Genomic DNA, 26,377 nt, shown 5'->3' with positions numbered 1-26,377 from the left:
ATTTTAATTTCAAATATTACTCATCTATTCATCACAACACATATAATGAAATTATTTGTACTCTTTGCCAATTGGTGGGAACTTTCAAAATTACATTGGAATTTATGATGTATTATCTTTAATCATTTTCCTCTCCAATCCTTTTGTTTAATAGTTTGTATGTATTTGAATGAAATAGCAGATAATGAGAAAGGGAGGTGGAGAGTGGATTTGGGGGTGATGGTCATATAATATTTTCTTTCAAACATAGTCCAGATGGCTAAAACTGATTCCAATGAAAATCCACACTCTAGGGTTTCTAAATCAGTTTTCTCAAACTCCAAATGTCTAGTTCTGAAATGTTGGGTTATTATACTGCTTTGAATTGGGTATATATTTTTTGTATTTATTGTTTAGTGTTCTTAAGGAATTTCTGAAATAACAAACACTATTTCAAGCATTTACACCATGTTTAAAGATGGTGACAATAGAAATATCATATGTGTTTTTAGCAGAATATTGCCAAATATTGTCTTTTTTAAAGGATGATAATGCTCATTATGGTGATGGTGGTGATGACGATGATGTTTAGGTAGCACTTTTCACATTATAAAAGATCCCAATTTCATCAGTATGAATATTCCCTATTTTAACGTGGAATCTTAACACTTTCTATATTTCATGAGTTGTCTTGGGCAAAAGTTCATCACCTATTGTCTACCCTTTAGGGGACAAGCTCCTCTGAATTTAGGGTGGTCTTCAGATGACACAGATATAGTAAATTGTCGAAGCTACCCCCAAAAGCTTTCCATTTTCATAGGGCCTGCCATATTTTGTGTCCCTGTATGATCTTGAGAAGGTTAAACAATTCCCCTAGACCTTTGTTTCTTCATCTGTAAAATGCAGGGATGAAATTAGATATTTAAAGATCTTTTCTAGAGCTCTATACTGTTAAATAATTATGTCATGTCCTATATCTAAACAAAGAAATGATATTGATAGATAGTGGGCCCACATTCCAAAGATTAGAACCATAGGAAAGAATATCTTGGGAAATATTAAAAAAACAGAAAACACTTTTATATCTTAGAAAAATTTCCAAAAGTTATACAACAAAATTTTATAATACATCCACAAGTAAAGCAGGTTTTATTATTTGAAAGTATTTGCATTATTCAGAATTTTGAAAGAGCTGTAGAAAATTTGGAAATGGGAGTCTATATATTCCTATGGGAATATCCAGAAATACTTAAAGTCAACAACTCATTAACTATTAAAGTTAGAAAGGATACTAAACACCCCGTGGTCTGACCTATCTCATCATTTTATATAGCAATGATGGGAGTAGTAAGTCATTTGTATTGGAGTGGGATTCATTCACGGCATGGGTATTTTTCACTTCATTTTCACTACTGCCTTATTTGAGTATGTGGGGGTCCAATTTTATCTCCCATTTCCATGACTGTACCAGCTGTTTTCCATTCCCAAATTGCATTGGTTCCTCACTTTTCTCTTTTGGAATTCTTAACTCCCTTCAAAACTTAGCTAAAACTACATGAGACTTTTCTTGATTGTCTGTCCCCCATCTGCTAATATTTCTTCCCCAAATCTACCATTTACTTTGTATATACTTTGAATTTATTTTTATGTGTCCATGTTTCATTTGATCCTCACTATAACCATGGGAAATACTTATTGCTAGCCTCACTTTACATATGATTAGAATGTGTCCATCTGACCATTTATATGATTTGCCTAAAGTTCTCCAGATTGTAAATACCAGAGGACAGATTTGAACTTGAGTCTTCCTGATGCCAGTCTTGGTACTCTATCCATATAATCACCTATCATCTAACCACCATCTAACTATCTATCAAATGAGGTAATAATTGTAAAGTGCTTATTAGGTTCCTGGTATAGACTAAGTGTCATATAAATGTGAGCCCCATTATCATTGTTTCTACCAGTGAAATGTAAGTTTCTTGAGGAAAGGAATAGTTTTATTTCTAGCACAATTTCTCACATATTAGATGCCCCTTAGCAGGTTGATCAATCTAGCAATAAATAGAAGAAAAACAGTGAGACTGATGAAAAGTAAGTGGCAAGATCTATATAAACTCTATGTCCTTCTCTTTGAGAGTTTTTTTTTTTTTTGGAGGGGAGGTAGAGGTAATATAATTTAACCAATTATGTAAAAAAAATCACTAATGATTATAGAAGTAGCTTGTATTGTCACAATTATATGTATTTGTTGTTTTATAAAAAAGAATTGTTTTAAGCTGATGTTAAATATTTGACTACATAGGATATTTGATTTTCAGCATTGGCATTTTAGAGGAAAAGAATACATTTTCTCTGAAAAGAACTTAATAAAATAATTCTTTTTTCTTTAAAAATATTGTGAGAAATAAGTGATAATAGCTACTGTAGCAAGAGGAAAAAATGCAGTTTAAACCAGTAACATCAATAATATCAAGGATTAAGCTGCTACCAAAAAAAAAAAAAAAAAAGGATTATCGGTTGTACACATATAAAAAGATTACCTAGAGTCTCCAAAGGGATTATTCCCAGAAAACAAAGGGATAGATATGATGGAGTTCTCTTGCCTCTAACTCAAAGTTCTATCTTATTAACGAAATTGTGACAAAATGTATTTGTGTATTCATTAACACCAGCAATAACTATTTAAAAGTGCACTCTTTCCTTCAGAAAGAATAAAAAGAAATGAAGGTAGGAAAATTTCTGAGAGAAGCCAAAATCACCTGAATGCTTTTCTTCTCAGATCACTGTTTTTATTAATTACATAGAGTATTTCCTTAGGGTTTTTATATTACCCTGCTAATGAACAGTTTTTGTGTGTGGCACACATGTGTAATATGCATGTATATGTGCATGCATGTGTATGTTTATATATATGTTTGTATATATGTATTTACATAGTTGTTCTCTCCTTTTACATAAAAGGGAACCTAGGATGGCAAAACTTTGAGTAATTATGCTAATATTGCTGATGGATAGTCCTGAACCAATTATACTTTCTCAACTGTTTTCTCTTGAGAAAGAACATAAGTTTTTCAGAGAGTTGGCTACACATCTATAGCTCATGGCCATAGTTTTCTTTGTATCAAGTATTGGATTCTGTGGAAACTAATTTATCCATAACCTTGCCTAAACTTTTATTCTTCTAAATGAAACTTCCCTCCAATCAGATTGGCCTTCATATATACCACAATTATACCTTTTTTTGTTCTCTGACACTTTTTTTGGTGCTATTTCTCTTACCTGGTTTGATTCTCCAAGATGGTTGCCTTTGTAGATACTATTCATCTTCCAAGAGTTGACTAAATCCTCATTCTTAGGATTTCATAGCTTAGAGACTTAGAGACAGGACATGACCTCAGTCTTCTAATTCCAAATCAAGCTTTTATAAACAGCAACATGACTTAGAGCTGTGGTGTCAAATTCAAACAGAATCAGATCTGTAGGAGCGAGCTGTCTATTGACTTAGAAAATTCCCAATTAACAATATTTGTGTTACATTTTTATTAAGCTAAACTGGTGAGTGGATAGAGAGATTTCAAAGTTATCTTGCCTTGCATATACACTATCAGAATGACTCTGAACAGCTCATTTAATTCCTTAGTTTTCTAGGTAACTCTCTAAGAATAGTTACAAGGCAGCCATCTTCCTGAGAGAGTTTTCTCACCTAAGATTTCTCTTTCCAATAGAATCAGATTTATTACTATTAAGTCATACATTGATCTTGCAGACATATATTATTATTATTTTGCTTATATTATTTTATAATATTATAATATCATATTATATATGCATATATATAATATTGCTTACATTATTATTATTTTGTGTATACTTCCATTGGATTGCAAGTTCTTTAATGATAGAGATTGTGTCTTAATCATCTTTTACATTTTCCTTAATGTTCAGCACAGTGGGCTATTTTGAAATAGTCTTTTTTTTTAAAGTTCAAATTTATTACTGGCAGGATTATGTTTTTCTCATTTATACATTGTAATACAAAAATTGAATCATAGCTCTAAGATTAAATTATTTAGGAATGATTGGTATCTAAACCAATGCTGTGACCAGAGTTTGTCTCTCCTCAGATATTAGCAGTATAACTGGACCAAAAACTCAATTGCTCAACTGTAAAACAAAGCTGTTTAGTTTAGTATGGTCTTTTTTATTTCTAAATCTGTGAATCTATGGTGATATATATAAAGGTTGGAGAATAGCATAGTATCCTAGAGTGTGGGACATGGAATTAAGAAAATGTACACTCAGATACTCTGTGACACTTAATATATGATCTTAGGAAAGTCACTTCTTTTGTATCTCTGGACAGCTCTTTCTAGCAATAATCATGCACATCAAAAAGGATTTACAGTCTACATTGGTAGCTAGTGTTCTTATAATGGAAACTCTCTAAGTTAATTAATCACCCATTTTAAAATTAATTACCCATTTAAAAATTACCCATTAACAAATTACCCATTTGCATCTGTCTTTGATGCCAACAATGGAACCCTGAATTTAGGAAAATATACTTTAAAAAAACCCAAGTTTTTCTCCAACCTTCATACCAGCAAGATTTTAATTAAAATTCTTCAAATATCAAAATAATAAGGACTGATAATTAATGATCTTTATAGTTGAAAAGTTTGACAATCATTTTACATTTATAGAAAGATCACAATACTAAACATTTATTTGTCTTTTCTTTTTCTGTTTGACAAAGTGCTAATACACTGTGTATGTTTCTTAATAATATTTAAAGGCACTGTATTTTGGGGGCAGTTGGGTGGCATAGGGACAGAATGTCAGATGTGTACTCAGGAAGACTCATTTTTTGGAGTTCAAAATGGCCTCAGATATTTAGTAGCTGTGGCATCCTGGGAAAGTCACTGAACTCTTTTTGTCACATTTTCCTCATCTGTTAAATGACCTGGAAAAAGAAATGGCAATCACTTCAGTATCTTTGCCAAGAAAATCCCAAATGTGATCACAAAGAGTCGAACAACTGAAAAATAACTGAACCACAGCAACAAAAACTGTATTTATTATTTCCATGTTAAAATTCTATCTGAAAGTTTTAAAAATTAGCAAAAAATAACACTGGCATTTTTCATTCAGATTAGTAGCAACTATAGCAGATTATGTAATTGTCCATTCATGCTGGGAGAAAACAGAAGTGCTTAATGCTAATTTCAGAAATATAGTTGCAAAATTATGTTTTCTATGGTCTTCTAAACCTGAATTAAAGTGGCAGTAGAAACTCAATAAAGCAACATATGCGTTGCTATGAAATGTGAATGGAGAGTAGAAGAGGATTGAAGTATGTTTATGAGTAATATTATCAGATATCTTTTTTAAGGATGAGTTGTAGTATGCAAATGTATTCAATTTAAGTGATAGAATATGACTGCAGTCCTTGATATTATTTCAAATCTTGATGGAAATGGGCAAATATCTAGGTTGTTGCAATGAGAGTGAGTCAAAAAAAATGGGAAGAAACAAGATGGTTTGTGGTTGTTGATACTGCTAGTTCTCGTCTTACCTGGCTGACCACTTGTTCTTAACTTCTTTTGGTTGCTTATCTTTTATATCATTCCTTCTAACTGTAGAAATACTCCAGAGTTTTATCCTGTGCTCTCTGTCTTGGTGACCTCATCTATTTCATGGGTTTGGTTATCATCTTTGCTTGTGACTCCCAGGTGTGTGTGTGTGTGTGTGTGTGTGTGTGTGTGTGTGTGTGTGTATGTGTGTGTGTATTTATCTCTAGCATATCTGATTTGGTGGTAGTAGTGCTAGGGGTGTTTTGGGGAAAAAAGTGAAAGAGTGTGACTTTCCCATTAGTGGTAATTGTCCATTTCTATCTCATGTGAAGGCAGTATTTCCCCAAGGAGGGTAGTACAATATTACTCTAAATGAAGAAATTACAAGGAAATGAAGCACTTAATAAGCCTTTTTATACCGATTCTTTTTTCTGCTACTGGGCAACAATTAAAATCTAATTATGCAAAAAAGAACATAATCTATTAATGTCATATTTATATCGATATATATCTATTATTTAATATATAAACCTATTTCTTATTTGCAATATAAAGAAGGTAAATGTCATATTGAATGACTTAATTAGTGTCCTTTTACTTTCTCTCAAAAATATTAATATTGTAATATTTGAAAAGATTTCATATATTATACCATGGGAAAAGACAAAAATGCCTTAAATTTCTATTGAAAAATTTTATCATGCATAAATTCTTTGATTTTTCATACATACCCACTCTTTTTATGTCTTGGCCTACATACAGGTATATTCCACCCTGCTTGATTTAAATCTCTGGTATAATTTTCTAAACATTGTAGAACTAGTGCTGGATAATGAGAGTGGAGAATAGAAGGAAGAGAAAAAGGAAAAATGTATTTCATTATTTGATGACATGAATCAACTATTATTTACATTTTCAGAACTGTTTATTTAAATCCAAGAATAGAAGTATGCCCAAAACAGATCAAAATGACCCAAATAATGGTTAGATAAATTAAGTGCATTTTCCAAAAATGATCAATATATTTATTCAGTCACTACATAATTTTGATTTATCAAATAGTTTTGAAGGATTAGAATATACAATTAACTGTTTCTTCTTGTACATAAGTAAAAATGGCTTAAAAAGTATACATTGAAAGAGAAGGTTCAATTATTTGGGTTAGGGATTGCTAAATTCCAGATAGTCTGTCTGGTTGAAAGTTGTGGGTGGTCTTATGTAATTCTTCAGGGGAAAACTTAAAGAGGGAATTTTTTGGCAAGACATTGGAATAACTTTGCTTCCCAGCTTAGTGGTAATTGGCCATTTCTATCTACTTCAGTGAAATTCGGCAGTTCACTAAGCACACTGCAACATTACTTCTCAACAAATGTATACTTGTAAATAAAATTTTTGATGGAGAATTTTTATAGCAATCCTTTTGTATATTATTAGGGAGCAATTAAAAACCACTTAACTTAATAGAATGTTGAATTTATCTGACTTAATATTACAACAGACCATAAAGAAATTCTGCTTAGCAGAATATCAAGCATATTATTTTCAATGTCTGAGTAGAATAATGCTTTATTCAGAAATGTATTATATTTTTGGTTGAAAGATCACATTTTCTTCATGGGAACATAGATTTAAAGAACAATAGATATTTGGAATCATAACTGAGATGGAGAAATTAAGTTGCTTTCTTGAGATCACAGGAAAAGTAAAGGGTCAAAATTAAAACACACTTCATCCAATTACTTTCTATAAATCTATGCTTCTTTGAATATTTTAATTGCTTAATAAATATTTGTCAAATGTTTAGAATTTTTTCCTTATCTTTTTGGATATCAGTTTTTAGTAAGGAAAGCAGGTTAAAATGGAAGATCTCTACAATCTCATACAGTGATTTGAACTCACTGTCCTGGTTAAAATATAGCCTGATTGTTTGAAAACCCTAAGGATAGCCTTGCAAGATAGAATAATTTCCAGATGAGTTATGGAGGTGTTTGAGGTATAATGTGTGAGAAAGTTGCTTTATGTCTTTTTTGTTTTATTAAAAAAATTACTTAAAAATAATACAGAAGGAACATTATCTCCAACTAAAATATTCCTCTCTGAGTGACTTTTTAGAATCAAAAAAAAAAAAATGGGACTACTTTTTTCTTAAAATTTAGAAAGTATAATTGACCCTGAATCCCCATTTTGGATGGATATGCAGAATTTCTCAGTAATAACATTAAAAATAAAAGTTACTGTCTAGAAAAAAGAAGGAAGAATTCAGTAAGTATCACTTTCAACTACACAGACCTGTGCATATCACAAAAGTTTGGCTTTTCCTTTCGTTATGCATCATATTTACACTAGAATTTGGACATCTTAGCTACAAAACACTATTTTTAATTGCAGAGTTTGGGACTTTTATAACACAATTTAGTTTAACCTTGAACCAATTGATTAATCAAGCCCACACTATGTACCAGTTACTGTGTTAGGTAGGTGCTGGAAGTCTAAAGATAAAAATAGCATATTATTTGCTTTACTGGAAAAGGTCCAGGGAGGGAATAACAGATACATATATTGGCATATAGGACACATTTAAACTTAAAGCATTTTTGTTGTTAACTCATGTCAGACTTTTTATGACCTCATGTTGGGTTTTCTTTGAAGAAATAATGAAATGATTTGCTACTTCTTTCTCTAGCTCATTTTATAAATGAAGAAACGAGGCAAATAGGTTTAAGTGAGTTGCTAAGTGTCACACAGCTAGATAGTGTATTATTTTTGGATTTGAACTCAGGAAGAGGAATATTCCTGATTTCAAATCTTAACTCTATCCACTTTACCATCTACCTTCCCTAATTTAAAGCATATCCATAGATAATCTCGAAGGGGAAAGAGTTAGTAGGCTAGGAGGAATAAGAACAACCTCATCCAGAAAAAAGTACTGGAGGGAAGATTTGGAGGAAATCAGGTGAGTCATGAATTGAAAAATATTAGAGAGAACTTTCCAGGTGTGCAAGAAAGCTATTTACAAAGATAAGATAGAGGGCAACAGAGTTTTTACTAACAAAGTAAACTAGTATGAAAGGGAGTTTTGAGCATAAGAATTTAGTAATGTATAAAAATCTTGAAAAATATCCAAGTTTTCAAGTTTTAAATAGAGATTGGACTAGAAGAAAGTAGGATGAGTACATTCTTTCAGTATGGATCTAGTTGAGATTAGAAAAGCAAATATTGGTCCTAATTATTTTAAATAAGTTATTTTAAATAAATAAATGTTTTGCTCTCCCCACTTCCTTCTTGTCCAGCTCAGTAGCATATGGGAAAGAAAGAAAAGCAGAAGGTCGGAGTCATCCAGCATCAGTTTGTTAAAGCATGGTCAACTATTAGACAAAGAAACAGGGGATTTGAGAGTAGAGAATAACAGTGTATTGAATAAATAATTCACTAGGGTTTAGGGATATGAATGAAGTACAGTTTTGTAGAGTGTCAAGGAAGATGAGAAAAGATGTTGGAAAGAAAGATGTTTGAAAAACAAAACAATCTAATCTGACAATTTATATATTGTTGACTATAAGAAACAATATCAAATGAACTATTGGAACCATAATCCAGAAGATTTTCATTTTGCCCCATTCTTTTAATTATTTATATTTCTTTTTATTTAAAATTATATTGAAGTGCTGATACATATTGACTAATTTTGAGGGTACATGTTTTTTCTTTCCTTCATATTGTAAGGACTATTACTTTTCTCAGAATACTTGTTAATGATTTTGAATTTAAATCCTGATGTTGGTTTTGATTACCATTCATTATACAATCCTGTGTGTGTATATGTGTGTGTGTGTGTGTGTGTGTGTGTGTGTATATGTTTTATAAACTACAAGAATTTGTAACTGCAAATGTTACTTCTCTTTAGATATGTTATAGGAAAAAGTAGAATTTGAAATCCCTTTCTCCTCCAAAGTATAGATTTTTATCTGTCATTAAAATTGCAACACGACTTATTTGACTATTTCTCAATATTTGTTTTATATATTTTGTGACACTGAAAGACCGTAATGATGATAATTCAATTTAAGTGATGCTTTATGATTTATATGGATGCTCCTTTTTTAAGTAAAAAAGACAGTTTAAGCATTATCATGGTGAGAGCAATGTTCTAACCATGCAAGTTATAATAGCTTTTCCTTAAAAGACAATGAAATTGTTCTTTTGACTTACTAGAGTCGAAACTAAAGCCTCAAGCAGCTGACATTATTTCTTAGTTGTCTCACTGCAAAAGTGCCTTGAGAGTTAAAGGACTTTGACTTAGTCATACAGCTTGGACTTTCTGGCCTCTGAGACATAATAGCTCTGAATCAATTTATAGTTATTTCCCCTCAAATCCTTAGCTCTTTTATTTTCTCATTGATCATGCCTTGACAAATCCTAATGCCGGATTCCTTTTATTCATTTTCTCTTTCCTTTTTTTAAGATAAAGTAAGTTATTCATTTTCTCTATAAGTCAAAAAGCACTATCTAAATGGAAACTATTATTTCAACTGTTTGGGTGCCAAGTTCTGTTGTTCACTTTAATGTATTTTCTGCTTTAACATATTTAATTCCCTCTCTCCCTCACTTCCATACTCCTTGAAAATGAGAGGAAATCTCAGATTTCCTGTACCTTGAGGAATTACACTGCTATGTAAAGTTCCTGGTGATTCCTTATTCATGGCTACTACTGTTCTTCCTGGCTGAGTGCCTAGATGAGAAATTCTTGGTCATTACTATTACTGTTCCTGGAGTTCTCTACTATCCCCATCCCTCTTTAGAACTGATTGATATTGATTTTGATTTTTCCAAGTGCAGGGTTTGGCACTCTGTTTGCTTGCTATGTCTTCCCATATTTCTTTCCTTGTTTGTGTTAGGAAATAGGTAGGTGATACTGGCTGCCAGTCAGTCTGCTACAGTTTGTCAGCCCTTGTCCTGATCAGCCAGCTTTTTTTTCTAAATGAACAAGCCAGCCTTCATTACTAACTTGATAGTCTTAATATCATGATTGCCTCTGAGAGGCCAATTCCCCCCACTTGCCCCCCCCCAAAAAAAAAGACTGGATGATATCAATAAGTCATAAGGAGGAGTGAAAAAAGAAGAGAGGTCGAAAAAGAAGAGGAAAAAGAGCAGAGGAGAAACAATTCTAAGAGAGAGAATAGTGCCTAATTCTTTAGAAGATAAAATACAATTAAGAAACTGATGCTGTCAGAAGCATTATTATTGAATCTAAACATTATATGACTTTGATTTTTGTCTCATAAGAAATTCCATTTGAAATCTGTAGTTCTGCCAGTAGGAAATGCAAGTTGGATGTTTTAGAAAGAAGTCTCATGTTTTTTTTTCCTCTATTTCCTAATAGAATGGAAGATCAATTTATGTTTCAATCTGTTCAGGATTTTATTTTATATGTAGTTTTTATCCCATAAAATGTCTATTTTACTGTTTCCACATAGTAAAGTCTCAATAAATGTTTGAATGAATAAGCAGTGAGCTTTATAAACCTTAAAAATATATTTAATCAGACCATATAGATCTTCTCCTATTTCTGTTATTACATGTGCTTCTAATTGAAAACTTTCTTGGAATTGACTTTTAAACTGGATAGATAAATAAAATACAATGATCATTCCCTGCTGCCAGTTCTTAAGGTTTTTTGAAAGGTATAGTGATTCTGAGGCAGAGAATGTACCCTAAAGTTTTGGTATTACGGATAATTTATATGGGTAATAAAATAAATTATAATTGCTCAAAGATAAAATTTCTGAGTTCATGACTCAGATTGGTATTTGGTCACCTCTGAAAATCTAAGACAGAGCCCACTTACAGATTGAATACAGAAAACTAAAGTGAGATTTCAGTGGTTATAGTTGTAGATTCATTTATAGATGGGATATGTTAAAAGCTGTTTTGATTGCTGTACAATAGTAAATAGTCTGAATGCTAAACACTTCATTTGTTGAGGTGTATCACTCTTTAGGGAGAAGCTGTGACTCAAACTTAAAGGGAGCAGTCCTTTTCATTAAAATGAACAGTAAAAATAATTTTAAATGTAGTTGTGAACTTCAGGTGAGACAATTGTTCAACTGAAAATTTTCCCTTAAGGAAATTTGGCATGGAGTGTACTGCTGTAATTTTCCATGATGGAGATGCTATGATAATTTGGATTTCTTGGCAGAAGCATGCACTAAGTCTTTGCTTTTTTGAATAATTTAATTTACCAGGAAATGTTCCCAACTTTCCAGAGCCCTTTTTGTTCTTTATGTGACCTTTCACCTTTTTAGTGCTATATCATCTTAGTTGAAGCCATAACTAGGATATAATTGAAGGTTTTTGTCTTATAAACCATTATCTGCTACCTGCACCTTCAGTCTAAATGAGATCTCTATGTTTTATGAAATTCATCAAGGCTTACCTCTGTTAGAATTCAGCAAATTATAAAATTATATAATTTATAATAAACTGATAGCATTTTCTATTGTGCCACTCATTTTCTTTAGTCAAATAATTCATTTTTTAGGAATTCCAATAATAACAACCTTAGATGTTTTATTGAGAGTGATGTAATATAAAACCCTAACACTTTTGGTTTTGGAGTCTGCCTCAGGAAACTCCTGTGCCCAATCTGTCTGATTTTGAATAGACTACTTCTCAGTTCATTGCTGACTGATGATCTGGTCAGTGATAATCAGATTTCAGAGACCACTCTCAATTCATCTGGAGATTACTCCCCAGCTCTACTCTTGGATTGTAGAATTAACTTGCCAATGATAGACTCCTTAGTCTTTGAGCCCATAGAATTAGCATATCTCTGGTAGAAGTTGGATAAAATGACTCTCCTTGGTTCTATTTCTTTTCTGAATTCCCTTACAATTCAATCTGCTCAGTAATGGTATCACATTACTTTTATTAAACTTTGCCCTTTGACTCAGAGATGGGTTCAATCCTGCAAATTCTTTTGAGATACTTCACAACACTGGTCTGGGACTTTTAGGGTCCCCCCTTTTCAACCTCAACAATAAACACAAGAAAGAATCTGAGTAGGTATATGTTAACCAAAGTAGCTCTTTTTATCATATGTAATTCTAGCTTTGTGTGGGCCTGTTTATCATGTGCAACATGAAACTTACCCCTTTAGCATAGTTCATTATAGCACTAGTCTTGGAATCTCTTTGTTTTCCTACTTAATCAATTAGTAATGATTAATTAAGTGCCTACTATCAGGCACTCTAACAGGTGCTAGTTACATAAAGACAAAAATAAAACAGTCCCTAATATCAAAGTTCTTGCATTTTTAAAGCTTCAAGAGCATTTTAAAACTTCAAAAGAAATCCAAAGCCTTTTTATAGGGAGAACCAAAGATCAAGTTTCATGTCTGTTGAAGTATGAACAGAAATTGGACTGTTGGATTGAATAGCAAATCAGTACTGGGACAGTAAGTTAGTGATAGAATACTATGTTCTTTTGTTTCCTTAATTGAATCAACAAGTGAATCTACAAGATAATAATAGACAAGATAATTTGATAGAGAACATACTACTGAATGTTGGTGAATATTTTAATATTACATATAAATATATAAATTTGGGAATATTTTAATACCCAAATCAATTTTTACCCACTATTCTGGCTTCCCTTCTTTATTATTGAAATGTTAAAAATATTTTTATATAGTAGGATTTTGAACTGGAAGGCATATTATACATTTTCTTACTCCACCATGATCTATGGTCTTTTCATTCTGAAAGATATATGGTTCTCACACATAATGCTCCATCCATCATCTCAGTACATGTACTAACTATTCTCTTATCTTCATTTCTATCTCTAAGAATGTCTGCCTTCTTGAATTCTAAATTCAATTGTTACCTTCTAAAGTAGACCCTTTTTTCTTTCCAACTTGTAGTACTTTCCTTAAATTCCTTGAATTAACATCTATATGAATTTGTGTGTATGTTATATCATCGATTAAAATGTAAACAAACTTCTTGGACGCAGGGACTAATCTTTGCAGTTTCTTTGTATCCCAGTATTTAGCACAGGGCCTGGAAGCTACTAAGCTCATGAAATGAGTATTGGTCAGTTTATTTTTAAGATTCAGGTATTCACAATCAGATATAGTTTGTAGTACTTTATAAGCAACCCCAAAATTTTCTTTAAAAATTTTATTATTATTAAAGTTTTTATTTACAAAACATATGCATGAGTAATTTTTCAACATTGATCCTTGCAAAACTTTCTGTTCCAGATTTTCCCCTGTTTCTCCCCACCCTCTCCCCTAGATAGCAGGTAGTTCAATACATTAAATATGTTAAATATAAGTTAAATCCAGTATATACAAACATATTTATAAGGTTATCTTGCTGCCCAAGAAAAATCAGATCAAGAAGAAAGAAAAAAAACCTGCAAAACAAAACAAAATGCATGCAAACAACAGAGAGAGTGAGAATGCTGTGTTGTGGTTTATACTCAGTTTTCACTATCTTCTCTCTGAGTGTAGATGGCTCTCTTTATCACTGAACAAGTGGAACTGGCAATCCCATAATTTTCAACTTTGGTTTAATTTGAATCACAAAGAGGTGAAAAATTCAAGAGAAATATTTGTAATTCAACTCATAGAATTGTGAAAATAGTTTTCCTTTGTCTAGAACAACATACATCTACCTAGGATTTTTGAATCTCAGAGAAGATGATAAGAAAACAGAGCAACTGAATTCCTTTGACAAGAGGCTTAAATGTAATCAAGAAGCATTTTGACTAGAAGAAAATCATATCAACTATAATGAATATTGAACTTTGTATTGTCACAGTACATTCATTGTCTTCAAAGGTCAATTACAAAAGCATTTATTCATTGTGAAACTTGTTAAATGAGCATTAGTGTCTGCATATGAGACGTGGTTTACCAGTTCACTTGTTGGTTTATTTGTATCTATGAATCTTTGTTCAAGTGCCTGTATTTCATTTTAAATACAAAAGATTGCTTTAAAGATATAGATTGACTTATTTTAGAATAAAATTTAATGAGTAAATGTCTGGTTCCCTCTACCATTCCCTACCACCCAGTTTAAATCATGGAATCATGTATCATTTCAATTAAGCTCTCTATAGTGACCCTGATAGTGGAGAGCAATATTAAGTGAGATTGAATGATCTTCTCAAGAACAGATGCCAGTTGAGATCAAGAAAGAGGAAATGGTAAGGGTAATAAGAAACAATTTACACTTCCTTGAAGTTGTTACTTAACTTTCCCTTTGTAAGTATCTGGTGTTTCATTGCAATTGATTTTTTTACTGCTGGTTCCCAAAATAATAACAGAATGAAAAATTTTGCAAACCTGTATGGCTCAAATGATTTGGTTAAAAATAAATCACAAAATATTAAGGGAGGATGGGGAAATGGACACTATCCTATCTGCTCCTCTCACTTTATAGATATAGAAAACATACCCAGAAAAGGAAAATTATTTCCTTAAGGTAAAATAGTGAGTTAATCTCCATTAAATACTCCATCCATAATTAGCATGGCAGAAACTAGGCATTGACCCACACCTAACATCACATACCAAGATAAGGTCAAAATGAGTTCATGATTTAGACATAAAGAGTGATATTTTAAACAAATTAGAAGAACATAGGATAGTTTACCTCAGATCTGTGAAGAAGGAAGAAATTTTTTTCCAAAGAAGACCTGGAACTCATAATTGAACACCAAATAGATAATTTTGATTATATTAAGTTTAAAAGTTTTTGTACAAATACAACTAATGCACACAAGATTAGAAGGGAAGAAATAAATTGGGAAAACATTTTTACATTTAAGGGTTCTGATAAAGGCCTCTTTTCTAAAAAATAGAATTAACTCAGATTTATAAGAATTCAAGTCATTTTCTATTTGATAAATGGTTAAAGGATATGAACAGACAATTTTCAGATGAAGAAATTGAAACCATTTCCAATCATATGAGAAGGTGCTCTAAATCACTAGTGATCAGAGAAATGCAAATTAAGACAATTCTGAGATACTATTACACACCTCTCAGATTGGCTAAGATAACAGGAAAAGATAATGACTAATGTTGGAGGTATTTATGGGAAAACTGGGAGGGACACTAATGCATTGTTGGTGGAACTGTGAATGAATCCAGCCATTCTGAAGAGTAATTTGGAACTATGCTCAAAAAGTTATCAAACTATGTATACCCTTCTTTCCAGCAGTGTTTTTATTGGGCCTTTATCCCAAAGAGATCTTAAAGGAAGATAAGGGACCTACTTGTGCAAACATGTTTGTGACAGCCCTTTTTGTAGAGGCAAGAAACTGGAAACTGAGTGGATGCCCATCAGTTGGAGAATGGATGAATAAGTTATGATACATGCATTTTATAGAATATTATTATATAAGAAATAATCAGGAGGATGATTTTAGAGAGACCTGGAGAGACTTACTTGAACTGATGTTAAGTGAAATGAGCAGAACCAGGAGATCATTGTGCATGGCAACATCAATATTATTTGATGATCAATTCTGATGTATATGACTCTTTCCAACAATGAGATGATTGAGGCTAGTTCCAATGAACATGTGATGAAGAAAGCCATCTATACCCAGAGAAAGGATTGTGGGAGCTGAATGTGGATCACAACATAACATTCTCACTCTTTTTGATGTTGTTCACTTTCATTTTATTTTCCTACATATTTTCTTCCCTTTTTGATCTGATTTCTCTTGTGCAGTAAGAGAACTGTATAAACATGTTTTCACATATTGGATTTAACATATATTTTAACATGTATGACATATATTGGATTACTTGCCGTCTAGGGGAGGGGATGGCGGGGAAAGGAGAGGAAAATCTGAAACACAAGGTTGTACAAGGGTCAATGTTGTAAAATTATTCATGCATATGTTTTGAAAATAAAAAAAAAACTTTTAAAAATAAAAATAAATAAATCCATCCATTACCATCACCCTAAAATATGTGCTATGCTTCCTGCCTGCTTTGTATCTGCTTTCCTAAGATTTCTTTGCAGGTACCTCATCATTTCATAAGTCATTATAAATTTTCCTTGTTTAATGAATGCTTAGTCTTCTATATTGAGAAAATAAACAATGACAACCATTAAATAATAGACGCTTTCTAGTTTAGCAGGTAGATAAATATTTTTACTTTATGAAAGACAACTTTAAAAAACCAACATAAATGGAAATGAATTACTTAAGTTACTAAACTACTTTGTCACGAACAGGTGGAAAATAAAGGCATTCTTTTTGTATTGTGAAAAAGTGAAATTATAAAAGGAAGAAATTAAAAAAAAAAACTAATTTCTGCAATTCACTGTTTCAGAGCTGCGGGAAACCAAGACCTCTGAATATTACAGTCTTTCCCACAATCCATTAGACTACAGGATATTATTAATGGATGAAGATCAGGACCGGATATATGTGGGCAGCAAAGATCACATTCTGTCTTTGAATATCAATAACATAAGCCAGGACCCTCTGAGTGTAAGTTCAAAAATGTTTTCAGAACTCAAAATTGCCTCATAATGTGTTTTTCTGTTGTTGTATACAGAAAGAAAAAGAGAAAGAAATGTGTATTTCATTAGACCAGTAGGCAAGTGTCCAGGCCCATTGCTTAGGAAAAAATGTGATTTTATTTCATAGGTAGCATAAGTAAAATAATAGAGTTATTCCAATTTCTCCTATCTAACCACAGGTTTATGCTCTAAAATACGAAAAAAAGGGATTTTTTTCTTGGACCATTGCCTTGGATTAAATGGAACTGAAGAAATGGGTTTAAATATAAAATAAGATAAAAGGAAAAAAAAAATTCACATATCCTTTAGGAACCAGTCTTACAATGTAAATGTAAAAAAGACAAGTGATCAGAATAGTGATTTTAGAAGTGTTTTGAAAGGACCCTATTAGCAACAATTAAGTGATGACAATATATTTTTTATATATGCTACTTATATTATGGAATCATTAGGTGTTTCAGTGGCTTTGGATCAGAAGAACTTACATTCAAATTTGTCCTCAGACATTTGCTAACTATGTGACCCTGGGTGAGTCCCTTAACCCTATTTGCTTTAATTCCCTCATCTCCAAAATGAGCTGGAGAAAGAAATGGTAAACTACTTCAGTATCTTTGCCAATAAAACTCCACGTGGGGTCATGAAGAGTTGGCTAATACTAAAGTAACTGAAAAACAATAACAAAAACTTATATGACCTTTTACTTTCCAAACAGATTTTCTGGCCTGCATCTGCAAACAAAGTTGAAGAGTGCAAAATGGCTGGCAAAGACCCTACAGTAAGTGTTTCTTGCTTGTGATTTTTTTATGATGTTTTTATTAAACATTTGGCATTTGTGTCAGAGTACCTTGTGGGTAACCAGAATTGAGGCAAAGAATGTAAATGTTTTAAATAATTTTTGAACTTATGACAAACATAGAAATTTAATGAGTTTGGAATCTGCATGTTTTCTATATCTTCGGATCTCCCATCTAAGTAAAAAGTGTGCCTCATTTTATTTTTGTGATTGTTCTTGGATGTGTTTAGTGATGGATTTGAGTAACGATGTTGTTTCTACTGTATCTAAGAAGATACTCTGCAAGCTGCTCAAGTAATAATAATGCAAGTACCTTAAGCAGCTTTCTGGTATTAATTGGACTTTTAAATATTTTACAAAAAGGCAGTGGTTAGCTTGCACTTTTCAGAGTCCTGTAGGTGGTCATTGTATAGTGTTTGAAAAAAAATATTGATGGTTTATATTGCATCATAGCCAGGAGCACTTCATCCTAAAATTTTCAATTGTGAGAATAATGATGGCAATATTATTATACTTTTCTATTGCCAATATAAGAAGTCAAATGAGTTGTCAAAGCTCATGCAGAAAGTTAGGGGACTTATGATATTAAAATTTAGGTATTGTTATTTCATTATAAGAATGAGGCTCTAAGGTACTTGTTATGAAACACAATATACTTGCAATTTTGTTCACTTCATCCAAGTGACAAAATGTAATATAATTGTGTTTAACATAGATTTGGACCTAGAAATGCCTAATTCCCTGACAAGTGATTGTATCTTAGGGGCCAGGATTTAGATGTAGAAAACATGGGGAAACACACACACACACACACACACACACACACACACACACACACACAATTCCAAATATAGAAGCAGTAGCCACAAAGAATTGAATTTCATTTGTCAAGTTCTGGCCTTATACTCAATATTACATTGATGTGTATTTTGTATAAGTAAGGAGACTAATCATGATTTAAGGAATTATTTAGGTCTGTCCATTAAAAATGTATCACTGCTTAACAGAGATGGATTACCACTCCCTTTTGAAGAAAGATAGTGAAATACTGAGGCTCACCAAAGAAGATCAAAAGAATGACAAGAAAATGTTTCATTGTCCATGAGTTTGAGAGACTTTAAAGTATTTGAATTTTATCCATAGTCTAAGAATAGTCACAGTTATGGAAGAAGGGAACTTGGCTCTGAGCAGAGTGGAACTGAAATGGACTGCAGCCAGTAAGGATCCAATTGCATCATTTTGTGGGTCACACTTTGTAGTTAAATTATTCTACCCATGATGGGAGAAACAAAGTTAAATCTGATTAAATGGTCCTGTACCTAGAACTTGCTCTGTGAAGAGGGGAAACATGAGCTATTTGGAGAAATGATAAAGGGTTTAAAAGTTGTTAGTTTCTTCTTCCCAAAAGAGTGAATTGAGAATATGACGAGAAGAATAAAAGCTCAGACATCCAGAGGGAAGTGTGGAAAAAATGAGTCTATATAATTAATTTGCCATGCACATGTAAAATAACAACCTAATAATTAATGTGTTATATATATGCATACATAGATAGTTCAATTAATGCTTTTCCTTGTATAATTTAGTTTTACTGAAGCATTTGCTTCAAAAACACTTTGTAGTTCAGGATAGCTTGTGGCTATAAATCCTGATAATTGATTATCCTTTATTCAAAAAGTTTTAGTTAATACAGAAAATTCACTGAAGACCTACTTCTCCATATGGATTCTAGTCCTGGCAATTCCCCCTGATTTTCCACATTTTCTTGAACGAGTGATTCAGTAGCATGGGATCATAGAATTGAGCTAGAAGAGATCTTTAGAGTTATCAAATCTATAACATATCCTATTCAGATGAAGAAACTGGGGTCCAAAAGAGACCAATTTCCTATCCTTGCCTATAGGTACACAGGTCCTAGTTAGTGACAGGATTTGGTTTCTCTCTCAAAGCTTTTACTCCTCTTTCTGGCCTCTTATCCTTGTTACTTAACTAACTTAATTGAAAGCAACTCTCTTTTCAATTTCAGTTTTCATTTAAGACTCTGACCTTATCACATCATTCTCTATCACATTTCTGTAATAATAATTCTCATTACTCTTCTTATATTTTTCTTGAGTGTAGTTGCTTTTTATTGTTGTCAGAGTTTTGAGTATGATGCTTGATGCCTATGGAAGGGCATTATATTTTTAGAGTATTTCTTTGGAAGAGAAACTAAATTAATTAACATAGAGTAATCCATTAAGAGGTGGTTTAAAGTATTCAATCTCTAAAAGGTTTTTTTAAGAAAAAAAATATTTTGATTTTGTACTTAGATCTGTAATGTTATGGGTAGATGGGACTTCCAATGAGGAAACTCCTTCAGTCAATGCAGGTGGGTACCTCCTTTGAAATCTTAAAATCTTAAGAGATTTGCCTGCAACCTGGAAGAGGCAACACGTTGACTTGCGCCAGGGTCACACAGTGAGTCTATATCAGAAGTGGGTCTTCAATCCAGATATACCTGATATTGAGGCTGTCTTTCTATCCATTATTTTTTCTTGTCCCACAATTTAAAAAAGAAAAAACAAACCAAAAGCAATTAGTTAATAATTACAAAATAAATTAGCAGCTTTTAGATACACAAAATTTTCAACCGAAAGCATCTTTTTGGAAATGTTAATCTATTCACTTGTAAACACCTCTGCATGACCTATTTTTGTCTTTTTTTCTCCTTTATTGCATATGTTTTATCACTGACATTCATGTTTTATTATCTTTTATACAAAGCAAAGGGTGACACAGATGGTGAGAATGTGGTATAATACATTGAGCAGACACACATTTAGTGTCAAAAATGTTTTTCCCCCCCTTGTTAGTGAGATACAAATTTTAATTAAATTATTGATGAAATGTCACACCTGTTATATCATAATAGAGTATACTTTAAAAATCAAATCACAGCAAATAAGAATCCTTATACTCTTACAGATAAGGAATCATACAAGCAATTGAGTTGTGCTGGTAGATATTTCTTTTTTTTCCCCATCTCTAATAACCTTTGCTAATATAATACTATTATAATTTCTCCCTCCAATCCATTGGTATTTACATCCCTTTGTTTCATGTAGTTCTCCACATAATTTTATATTTTATTAATATAGATACTATTTTTCAAGCTGAAAATTGGATGACAAACTTTCAGATACAAATCCAAGGAAAATAGGGATTAATGAATATACCAAATAACCAATGTTGAATTGTTTTGAATAAAATAAATAAGATTTCCCACACATATGCATAATCTTGCCTATAAATATGTATAAACATGACACAGATGCAATATCAACTTTACTCTCTCTATATAGAATGGGATTTTCTGCGTCCATGATGAAGTAACCTATGTTATTGGCAAGGATATTTTCTTTAGTAATAACTTTATTAAAAGGACTTCATTTCTTCTGCCCACAAAAATCACTTAAATGGAACAAGGAATATCAATTGATAAAAATCTGGGCCTACACATTGAACAAATAGCAATTTAAAAGCTTTATTTAAAAGTATTATTTGCTAGCTCTCACAACTATGTAATGATTAAAGAAGAATTGCAAACAAAGGAAATAACTTTCAGGTCACTTATTTTTGTTGAATTCTCTCAGGTTTCAATAGATAAGCACTGTCAAATATTTAGCTATTTGATTATATGAGTTAGAGGTAGAAAATATCTTTGAGATTATTTCACCCAAACATTTACATTACAGACGAGGAAATTAATGCCCAGAGATATTAAAGCTGCAGTAGCCAAGTCAGTTTTCAAACTCAGATTTTCTTAGACCAAATCAAATGGCCTTTCCACTAAGCAGGCTTCATTTTTCACTTTGTATTGTTTTTGGTTTTCTTTGTGGTGTGGAGGAACTGATAAACCTAAGATAAAATAAAAATCTAATTCACTGATATTAGTTATGTCTAAAAATGAAAAATATTAAAATAATTTATTTGGGACATTTTTCTTGAGATGTTCCATTTCTGGAACCAGACAACCACATACTTCCTCTGTGACTACTTGTTTGTTATTAAGTTGTATCTGACTCATTGTGACCCCATTTGGGTTTTCTTGGTAGATATACTGGAGTGTTTGCCATTTTCTTCTCTAGTTCATTTTACAGATGAGGAAACTGAGGCAAACAGTGTTCAGTCACACAGCTAGCATATGTGGCCAGATTTGAACTCAGGAAATTGAGTTTTCCTGACCATAAGAGCAGGACTCTATCCACTGTACTGTCATTTAGAGCCTTACAACAATACTATTCAAAACCATAGTGCTTTGTTCCTTGTTCAAATGCTGAGTAGGTATTCTTTAGATTCATATCATCTCTGTAAAATTGTCACAACCAGAAGTAAGAATTTTGTTGTAAAATTGTTTTGGTACTGTCTTAAAGACATGTAGACCTTAAAGACCTTAAAGAAAGGTATGTGGACAATCAGAATATTTTGCAGTTGATCTATTTATTAAAGATAGTCATAAATAAAAGATTAGCTACTTTCCTTTTTTTTTCTTTCTGTAGTATTGTCTATCTCTTCATCTCTTAGCTACTAGGAGGAGGGTAGATATAGCTGAATAGGTAGTAAAAAGAGAATGGTTGAAAATTAAGAAGATCCAAATTTTGTCGCAACATGAGGAAAATAATCTTAATAGAATTATTCCACAGAAAAAGATCCCTTTGTTTGAGAGAGTAAGCTATCCATTTGTGAAAGTCTTGAGATAGAGAAAAGGACAGTCCCTGTTGGGTATCATATTCAAGCCTTCTATTCAATTATGAATTGGATTAGGTGAATTCTATAATCTTTTCCAATTGTGTGGATCAATAATGTTATTTTAGTATAAAATATTATCACCTTTAAAAGCCTAATTTAAAAGAATCTTCCAAATTTTAAAATAAAAATGGCATAGAAAAATTTTAGATACATAAAATTCAGAGAGGATCAATACTTCTTAAAACATACTTTCAAATTAAATTGCTTAAAATAGTAATTTTATATTCTAATTCAATGCAGTGATTAGTCTCCAGAGAATTGAAGAGGGCTTCACAGAAAGACTAGACTAATTACTAAAGGCAAAGCAATAATTTTTTTTTGGCAATTTCAAAAGAAAGCTAACTAGTGTAAGTGGAAAAGTAGAAGTATGGAGTGGGAGGCAAGGGCAACAATAAAAGGACACTATGGGCAATACTGAAGGATAGCTAGGTAGCACAATAAATTAGAATGCCAAGTCTAGAATCAGATTCATCTTCATGAGTTCAATTTTGGTCTCAGATTCTTACTATCTATATAACCTGGGCAAGTCTTTTAACCCTGTTTGTCACAGATGAGATTCCTCATCTGTAAAGGAAATGTCAAACTTGTCCAGTATCTTTGTCAAGAAAACCTCATATTGGGTCAAAATGAGTTAATCATAACTGAAAGATGATTAACCCAGAACAAAAAGGCCACATTTGTTCCTCGTTATGATAGGTGCTAAAACTTACTATTCACTGGCAGAATTCAGTATTTGTGACACTGCCATACTAAGGTTTAGTTTTTGCTTTCCAATTTTTCACTTGTTCTAATGAATAGGAATCATTATTCTATAATTATTCATATCATTGAGGCTGCTAAAGAATACATAAATAAGTTTGGATTTTTATAGGAAAGTTGGGATCTTATTTAGTCAAAGAAAATGGACTTCACATGTGATGTCACAACCAGGGTTGCCCCAGAATTGTAACATAGTTTATAGAGTAATTTATTGTGGAGAATTCCAGAATAAGATGCATGAAAAAAGCAGCATGTCTAGAGAAGAAATAACCAATGATGTGCAAGCAGCTCTTTATCCCCAGCCATCCTAAAAAACAATGCATTTAGACTTATACACTAGGAGAAGGAAAATTACAGTAAGAAAGTAGCTAAATTTCAGAAAACTTAGACGAATGATTTATCTGAAATTCATTATTATTTGTACTAGTTATCACCAATTTGATATACATGAAGTTCTAGTCCCAAGATAAAGTGCTATTGGTGACATTCCCTGAAACTTTCAACTTTGATAAATTAAGTATATTTTAACAATTTCTTCAGAAAAATAATTTTGAGGGCCCACATCTGGACTGAAAATTAAAAAAAAAAAACCAGTGTATTTGATAAGAATGTTACATGTAATTAATTCAGGACAGTTAGAACTAAATTTAGTCAAGAGATGTTTTTCCAGTACAAAGAACAAAGTATGTATGGTACACAAGAGTTCAAGTGAAAGGTTTTATTGAAATATCCATCAGTATAGAAAGCAAGCAAAAGAAGAAACCTCAATTTGTTGCCCACTGTTGTTTCCATTTGGGATGATCAAATAGATGTTAACATTTTTGGTCAGCCTTTAAGATAAGCACCACTTTAAGTTACACTTTGGCCAGACATAAAGTCTGTTCTGCATAGCTTAGCACTTAATTATGTATTTTATTTCCTACTTCATTATTGTTTCATGTGTTATCAACCCTACTGTACCGTGAGTTCCCTTGGGGCTGGTAACATTTTGGATTCTTCTTCTTTACCACAAGAACAATGAAATGGAATCCATAGGAAAATTAATTTGGACTCATTATAAGAAATAATTTGCCGGGGCAGCTTGTTGGTGCAGTGGATAAAGCACCTGCCCTGAAGTCAGGAAGAACTGAGTTCAAAAATCTTGCCTCAGACACTTAACACTTTCTAGCTATGTGACCCTAGGCAAGCCATTTAACCTCAATTGCCTCAGCAAAATAATAATAATGATAATAATAATTTGCCTTTCATCATTTTACTTCACATAGTAATCAAACTCTAAATAACAGTCCTTTCACACACTCATCTTATACAACAGCACAATATAACATAGAGAATTTGGTCTCAGAAGGTCTGGCTCTGCTCCCTCTCTCTCTCTGAGTGTGTGCAGATCATGTTATCTCTTTAATCTTCATTTTCCTTTTATGTAAAATGAAATGGTTGGGGAAAATGGTTTGCAAGGTTAGCTTCAACTCAAAATCCTTTTATCCCAGGTGCCATTTCTAATTAATAGTAATTAATAACTAATAATAACAATAAATGATGAAATTTATATATTTTAATTTTTGAAAAACAGAATGGAATAGCACAAGATGAAATAGTGCAGAGTAGTCTGAACTCAGAACTAGGAAAATCTGGATTCGAATCCTGCCTCTATCTCATCTAGGGAGTATCAACTTAGACTAGGCATTTATCATCTCAGTGTCCTAGGCAACTCTTTGAGATTATAAATGAAAAAGAAGGTTTCAATCTATATTTGTTGATGGATTTTCCTCATATTGGAATTCTATAAAATTGGAGGTCTGGTTCCTATTTTCATCCTTTAAATTTTATATTTTATCCTTTTCTGCTGACACACCAACTTCTATGCAAGCATTTTTTCTGTGCCAATTTCTATGCTCCTAATTACTCTTCTCTCCTCCCATTACTTTATATTAAATAATTTGTATTGTTATATTAATTAATTGGACATTTTGTATTCACTTATAGAAGTAGGAGATAGATGGCTGGCTAAGAGTTATGCATGTAGCTCAATGACAGATATAAAGAAAGTTTTTAATTGAAATTTGTCAATTCATTTATTTTTGATAGCATTTTCTATATCTGGAATGCAAGAATCTTTGAAAGTACCTATTGAAATAATATTGATACTTTAAGCTTGTCAAATCAGATGCCATCAGTACTCTGTCATTTCTTTCCTCTACTCAATTCTTGCAGTTTCTTGCCTTTGAATTCCTATAGCACTTTGTTTCTTATTTATTCATATTCAAATCTGGATCAGATTTATATTCTTTGTTTAATTGTTTTAAATCTGGGACCCATGACAATTAAACTGATTTACTGTAGCTTAGGGAATGTAAACGCAATGTTGAGAATGTATTTTTGAGCACTGACAAAAAGGGTTAAATAACATGCCCAGGATCAAGCCCCAATAAATGTCTGAAGCTAGATTTGAATTCAGGAAGATGAATCTTCCTAATTCCAGAACTGGAACTCCATTCACTCTGCCACCTAACTGACGAACATGGAGTAAGCCCTCAGATAAAAATTTTAAAACCATTAGGTACCCATCGTGTTTACCAAGATAAGTATTAAAGGAATTAAAGAGATGTGGCTCAACTGCATCTTTCAAGAAGTTTACAATTTAGAAGCCATTGCAGAAAAGTGAGATAAATACAAAGGAACTAAAATTCCAACAATGTGCTGAAAATGTGTGAAAAATGGATTTCAATAAGGAAAAATTTCCTAGCCGTTCAAATATGCTAAAGTGAAATAGATTCTGTTACATTGGAGTGGGATTGCCTTCATTTTGTACTTATGAAAGATTCAAGTACTTTGATAAATTTCAGAAGGAAAAGAACACTTCTCCCTGGAGAGAGAAAGGCTTGATAAAAACTACAGTACCTGATTCCATCCTTGAAAGAAGG

The 26,377-nt window shown here is 32.1% G+C and overlaps 1 protein-coding gene across 1 annotated transcript in view; it reads left to right on the top strand.

Moving 5' to 3' along the window:
• Positions 1–26,377, top strand: part of SEMA3C (semaphorin 3C) — a 200,462-nt gene that overhangs the window by 79,210 nt on the left and 94,875 nt on the right. Inside the window, exons 4-5 of the mRNA XM_052000701.1 lie at positions 16,918–17,078; positions 17,823–17,885. Of these exons, the coding sequence (XP_051856661.1) occupies positions 16,918–17,078; positions 17,823–17,885 (224 nt within the window). The remainder of the gene's footprint in view (positions 1–16,917; positions 17,079–17,822; positions 17,886–26,377) is intronic.

This window comes from Antechinus flavipes, chromosome 5 (genome assembly GCF_016432865.1).
Source record: "Antechinus flavipes isolate AdamAnt ecotype Samford, QLD, Australia chromosome 5, AdamAnt_v2, whole genome shotgun sequence".
NCBI classification, from domain to species: domain Eukaryota; kingdom Metazoa; phylum Chordata; class Mammalia; order Dasyuromorphia; family Dasyuridae; genus Antechinus; species Antechinus flavipes.
This window is presented reverse-complemented; position numbering and strand designations above follow the sequence as displayed.